The 6,985-nt window shown below is 42.8% G+C and overlaps 1 protein-coding gene across 7 annotated transcripts in view; it reads right to left on the reverse strand.

Moving 5' to 3' along the window:
* Positions 1-6,985, reverse strand: part of LOC118424046 (5-hydroxytryptamine receptor 1D-like) — a 91,806-nt gene continuing 84,821 nt past the window's right edge. For 2 of the 7 annotated variants that reach the window (XM_035832493.1, XM_035832494.1), the window contains exons 5-9: positions 6,415-6,561; positions 6,048-6,194; positions 4,204-4,248; positions 3,550-3,741; positions 1-2,803 (exon numbers count right to left, since the gene is read on the reverse strand). In XM_035832493.1, the coding sequence (XP_035688386.1) occupies positions 2,516-2,803; positions 3,550-3,741; positions 4,204-4,248; positions 6,048-6,194; positions 6,415-6,561 (819 nt within the window). In that variant the 3' untranslated portion in view covers positions 1-2,515. The remainder of the gene's footprint in view (positions 2,804-3,549; positions 3,742-4,203; positions 4,249-6,047; positions 6,195-6,414; positions 6,562-6,985) is intronic. The other 5 variants (XM_035832495.1, XM_035832497.1, XM_035832496.1 and 2 more) reach the window with 5 other exon arrangements.

Here is a 6,985-nt window from a genome sequence, read left to right on the forward strand (position 1 = left end):
CCTTAGAAAAAATATCAGCAAAGACCCAAAGTAAAGCATCAACATTCATCAAGTTACGTCGGCAACATGTCAACGCACATGGCACTGAAATAAGATCACTTTTATACAACAAACACTTCTGAGGTAACAAAGTTAGAGAATACAGTCTATCTTTTTTATAATGTACATTAGGCAACTTGGCGAACCAGATCTTAAAAAGGTAAACTATATAATATCATTAGTCCCTGGTAAGGCCAAATACATATTACATTCCCCGGCTAATCGTTAACTTTCATTTTGCCCGAGTGATATCGAGTCGTAGTTTTGACTCAGGGCAATTCGGACGTAAGTTGTGACCTCTGACCTCACGTGATGTCATATGGCCTCAGAAGTCGCAATAAAGTCGTACTCGGTTACCATTAACTTAAAAAGGCAAAACATCAGACCAAGAAATAGCTGAATATATACATTTTCTGGCTTATCGTTAAATTTCATCTTGCCTTGATGCTTTCGATCGTCGTTTTGACGCTCAGCTCTTCTGACATAAGTTGTGGCCTCTACACCATCACGTGATGTCATAAGGTCACAGGGGTCATCACAAACCGTACTCAGTAACCGTTAAAACCGAGAACACCTGCTAGGGGGCAGTCGATTGGAGGAAAGGTCGTGACTTTGCAGATTTTTATACGATCGTGGTTGTAGGCGGAAAATTACACTAACAGGAAAAACTGGGCCCGGTTCAAATCGAGAATGGTTGGGAGCAAAATAAAAGTACAACAGTAATCAAACTGCAGAAGTTACCGTAACTTCTGTACAGCAAAGAATTGCTAACGGACAACTTTACAATTACATGAAAAAAATACATCTTGCAAGAAAAGCATGCTTTTGCGTTTACAAAAATGATCGCTGAACCTAATTTGCAAACACCATCCCAAATGTTACTTAATTAAACTGCACAACATAACCGTATTTGTATATAGTATACTTCTGTATACGGATCATCATACAAGAAAAGTTAAGATATATATCTTAATAAATATATCATGTCATAGAAAGATATACAGAAATGCTACCGACTGACTTCTCTGATCAATAAAATGCAAAAATTGTGACTGGCGACTATGCAGTGTTTTCTGAAGAACATAGGTTTTCTATCTATGTACTTATTCTACGGCCAACTTTCCCATGGAAATATGGCTGGAATGATGTGTCAATATCTTCAGTTTGCCCAAATGGATTACATGACTTGGCAAACATATGTACGTCTTCCATCGAATAATGGTCTGAAGAGTAGAGGTCTATTCTCAGAGGGGGCTGTGACGTCAAGAAATACGTCAGGTCAAATGGTCGAAATTCCCCACGTCCCCACGTATATCTATCTAAAACACTATAGAGGGAGATGGCATAGACATTTGGTAGATAAATATGGACAATATGCACTAGTATATATACTTGTGTGGCTACAAATCGCCGATTGTAGAAAAATTATGTCAACGGTTCTATATATTCTCATTATACTGCCTCTACTATCTACCGTTTAAGAAGTTACTCATTTACTCGTTTACTATAAAACAAAATCTTTTTGACCTCCTTGATAAAAACGAAATGAACTTATCAATTTCTCTCCTTTGTCCATATATCTTCACTTTCACTGAGCAGAAGCTCTAAAATGCGACAGATTATTAATTTGTAATGACCACTTTTACCTATAAGGTCACTCGAATATTTCTGATATCTTCCAGAGATATCTTCATGTGTCATCATTGTAGGCATCAGCTAGGGTAGTGCCCCCACACTGAAGCAGTGAGTGTCTTATACAGTGCGAAAATAGTTTAAAACATGCAGATACTAAAACATATTTCAATTCGTGAGAATCGCCTTTGCTCTCTCAAATCTGTCGCAAAACTGTTATGATCACACGATTGGTATCATAAAAAGAATCTCCGCGTTAGGAAATACCGTCAAACTCCAGCTAGTGGTCTGAATCTATTTATCATCAGCTGAGCCCCAGTCACATACGTCGCCTGATTTTTGTCGTCTGATTGTCAGAGACGTTTTCAGAAGCCACTATGACAAATATCTACAACCTTTTGTTTTCGTCAAAGAGAGCTCAGTGAAACACAATTCAGTGCTAGCTGGATCTAGCTGGTTCATGAAAATTGACTTGGAATTATGTACGATACAGGTACAGAAACAACAATGCCCTCTATTTCCTGTGGTCCATGTAGGCTTGTCAGTAATGGTGTATATAACAGAGACTTATACCAGGGAATTCTTACTCTCCAAGCAGAGGTTGGTGGGAAAAATCGTGACCTATTCCTATAATTTTTTTTTCGACCGGCCTTCCCACGTAGGAATTCTGTCCATTCGGCCGCTACGTATACTTTGTCCAAGTGGTCCCGTATGGATGGAATGCACAAACGATCTCGGTACCGACCGGGCTCTGAAGTCCTGGGGGAGGGGGGCACGGGTTTTACAGTCATGCTATTGTCACATTTCCGAACCGATGCCCCACCGGGTACTTTACGGCGATGTCTTAGCGTCTGCCGAACAGGATCTTCTTGAAGGACTTCTGGAAGTCCTTGTTGAGGAAGGCGTACAGGAAAGGGTTGACCATGGAGTTGACGTAGCCGAGCCACAGCACGACACTTTTGATGACGTCAGAGATATGACAGTGGCTGCAGAAGGGGCCGATCAGTGCCACCAGGAAGAACGGGAGCCAACAGAACACGAAAACCCCCGTGATGACCCCCAGCGTCTGAGCCGCCTTCCGCTCCTTGGAGAACAGGATCTTCTTCTGGGTTACGATCCTCGACTGGAGGGCCTGCAAAAAATCATTTTTGTTTCGAATGTCTTGTTGGCACATTCAGAAATCAATACAAAATCCACATGTAATACGTAAAGTAATTGCAAATCAGCTGTCCTCCTAAAATCGTGACCATAGCTTGTTCAGAACACGAGATGTAAGAACCAGGAGTTAACTACAGTATCATACCGTGTCAGAGCCGCTAGGATGGCAAATCTAATCATTATCAGGTCTCATTAAAACAATCCATCGTCCAAGTATAAAATATCAAAACAATCCATCGCCCATATACTAAGTATCAAAACAATATTTATCCATCGATGACTCCTTGAGTTAGCATATTCGAATTCACGCGCGCGCACACACACACACACACACATACACGCACACGCATACACATGTCATTGATTATAGTAAGATACTAGTAATGTGTAAATACGCAATGAAACTGTATCTTACTAGTAAATTAATGTGATAGAAGCCCTCTATCTCATTTTTCACTATCAGACACAATGTCTTTTGCTAGTGAATTAATGCGGCAGAAGCCCTCTATCTCATCTTTTCACTAGAAGACAGAAGGTTTAATGAAGAGGATAAAGTCCCATCACTTTCTCAGCTTCCTACGGACTAGCTGGCTCCCTGCTGTAGTGGCTTGCACAAAAATGTGGCCCAAGGGCCACATAGATGAAGATGGGTGCCAACTTAAAAAGAAAAAAAAACTTTATCAGCTGAGTTTGCATGTGCTTTTCAGTTGTTTGACAAACCTCGGTAGTTGTGACGGCATCCGGGGTGAGGCCCGGATTGTTGTTGTCCGCCGCGTGTCCCCCGTTGAGCCGGCGGGAGTAGCGCATGGCTCTGCCGCCCGTCTGCAGCGTGCCGTTCTGGGCCCCCGGCCGCTCCACGTCCGCAAGGTGGTTCTCTGTGGGCTCCCCCTCCGCCTGGAGAGATTGGAAGATCTGAACAAACAGACAGAAACGCTGCATGGTGGAATATTGCTAGTTGATATACCTGGCTTTCTCTTTCGTTTTCAATCTTTAGTTGATAACTTTGTTCACTCATTGTATTTGTTATTATATCTGTTTCGTTTATTTATGTTAATATTAAGCTTAAGTGGCACTGTTAACGTTAAAATAACTTTACACGTGTGTGCAGTGCCACATTGTCTAGTCTTATTCTATGTTGAATATGATAATTATTTTGTGTTTTTACTCGCTCCTTTACTTGCACGAGCCTTAAGCATCTTTGCTTACACTTCCTGATGATCAAGTAAAGAAAAGGCCAAGCAATTACAGGGATGACAGAAACAGAGACCAACATTTAACTACTGAAACAAATCTATCAAACAAAATAGACGGATGGTTTGATGAATGCATTCTGGTGGTGTGCAAGACAAGTTTCACACGAAATACTATACTCACCGAAATACCATGTCTATTTGTTACGTTGGGGCTTCTGGAGGCAGACTGTAGACAAACAACAACAACAACAACAAAAACGACATGACAACAACTATGTCTAAAGACAACCACTTCTACGTCTAAAGCTGTGACAGTAACAATAAGCAATTTATTTGCAGGTGGCTATAGTAGAATTGCTCCGAATAATACAGCAACGGAAGAGATTGTATTGCTTTAATTTGTCCACAAGCTCACATATGTATGCACATTTGTTAGATTTTGTAACCAACTAACTGGAGTCAGAAGTTATGATGTAAGGCTGCTACCAGTTGAGCTACAGGGACACCCATTATCTTTAGTAAAATGCGGTGCACATGTATTTGATACATGCAATCTATCGGATCATTAAAGATCTTTGCAAAGTGCAACTTGAAGCAATGTCGTTATATAGCGTCCCTGCTTGAAGAGGGCACGTGCACGATAATAAAACGCACATAAGGCCTACAAAGGATAAAAAGCATTGGCCCTGAAGATGTCATTAACATCCTAATTGGCAATTTGCGAATGCATTTACAACGATCGTAGTCATCAAGTTGTCGCTGTATATATCTATAGTGACGGTTGATAACAAAGGCACGTAACATTACATAAGACCTTACGACACGTCGATGCTTCTGGAACAGATGATCATATGGTGATGGCTATATAAAGATACGTGTCTTTGTAACGTGTCTTAGTGACGGTTGATAGGAAAGCCACGTAGCATTACATAAGGCCATGCGTAAGGTGACGTCGATCACTTTTAAGCAGATGATTATATGGTATTATATAATGTTATGTGTCTTTGTTACCAACACAATGGCTACGTGATGATCTACGTGATGCCATTGTGCATGCTACTAACATCTCCGGTACTCCAGAACGCGTTTTCTTTCATCGTACGATATCCGGTACTTGCACGCGTTTTCTTTCATCGTACGATCTCCGGTACTCCAGAACGCGTTTTCTTTCATCGTACGATATCCGGTACTTGCACGCGTTTTCTTTCATCGTACGATCTCCGGTACTCCGGATCTCCGGTACGCGTTTTCTTTCATCGTACTTACACATAAGGTTGCCCGCATCAAATATAACGCTTCGAGTTGCTGGAAGACTGAAAACTTTCTGAAACTTAGCATGAAACTTCACCTGTGTTGGTAAATGACATTACGGATAAAATAAACTTTAACCGATACTACAAATAAACTTTTCAAAGACGGGGTGCCCGACGGAACACTCCGGGACCCCAACGGGACAGATTGAAGGCAACGTTTGATTGTGACCACGACAGCCGGTAAACAGCCGGTGTCTGCCCGACTTCAGAGCTCGTCCGGCGCTACATCCCTGACGGGCACCGGGCCAATTGTGACCTAAGCCTAAGTTGGGACTTACCCCAAATTTTCAGCTGACTCAGTCAGCCTTGTTCACGTAATGCTTGTTCGGGAAGCTAAAGTAGACGGGTCCATTCCATCATTTGTAGTGTTGGTTAGTTAAAGTTTAGTTTATCCATGACTTTCTAAAGCTGGCGTGTTATGATAATACCGTCTATATCAATATCGCGGGGGTGCGTCTCGGTGTTCTCACGGGTACGTCACGGCGTCTATTTCTCGCCGGTCCTGGGTTGATTTTAACACAGAGTTTAAAGAAAATCCGGGTCCCGGCCAGGCCCAAAGATAGTCCTGTAGCCACAGGGCGTCCCACGGGGCCACATAGGGGTCACACTGGAAAGTGCCAAAAACAGCCCGTGAACTGACCGACAGGGCCCCTTTGACCTAAGCATAACACAGGTTCCAACACATACATACAAGCAAGCAAGCGTTACTTACCGCAGGCCGTGGCACGACCAAGGTGGACATGGCGATAGGCTGGGCTCTTGCCATAGACTCATGGCCGGAATGGGGGCGGTGGGACAATTCGGGGGAGGAGGATGGTGCATGGCTTTGCGCATGCGTCATGTCATGAGATGGTCGCATCTAAGGACCGAAGATTTTATACTATTTAATGGCACTAATACAAACTACTACAAACGCAACGCATACAGGGGAATTTGATAAATGTAGAAACATTGTCTTGTGGATAAATAAAGAAACAAAGAAATAAATAGATGATCATGCAATGTCAGGCAGGTCTATTCTGAGGGCTTGATAATGAAGCGGTGAGAACACAGCTAGTTAGACACTGCACTGCACGTACCTGGGACAGGCCCATTTTGGCGCGAGAGTTGATCCTTTTCCTGATCCGCGCCTGCGCAGCGCGGAAGATCTTGTAGTACACAGCCAGGACAATGATGAGCGGGATGTAGAACGCGCCGAACGTGGAGAAAATGGTGTAGGCGTGGTCCTGGTACGGGACAGAACAAACATTCGTTATTACCTCCGAGAAAATGGTGTAGGCGTGGTCCTAGTACGGGACAGAACAAACATTCGTTATTACCTCCGAGAAAATGGTGTAGGCGTGGTCCTAGTACGGGACAGAACAAACATTCGTTATTACCTCCGAGAAAATGGTGAAGGCGTGGTCCTGGTGTGGGACATAACAAACATTCGTTAATGGAGATATTGTTTTTGGAGTGTTTTTTTGTCTCGACATACTGTAAATACAGAAATGTTCGCGGTGGATTAATGTTCGCGGTTTTGGCGGTGACCACTTCACCGCGAATTTAAAACCACCGCGAACATTTTTCTACTATAGTATTAGACTGCAGTCTATGGTGTTACCGAGATATTAAACCACCGCGAAAAGTCATTTTCCCGCTACCGCGAAA

This window comes from Branchiostoma floridae, chromosome 10, assembly GCF_000003815.2.
Source record: "Branchiostoma floridae strain S238N-H82 chromosome 10, Bfl_VNyyK, whole genome shotgun sequence".
Taxonomy (NCBI): domain Eukaryota; kingdom Metazoa; phylum Chordata; class Leptocardii; order Amphioxiformes; family Branchiostomatidae; genus Branchiostoma; species Branchiostoma floridae.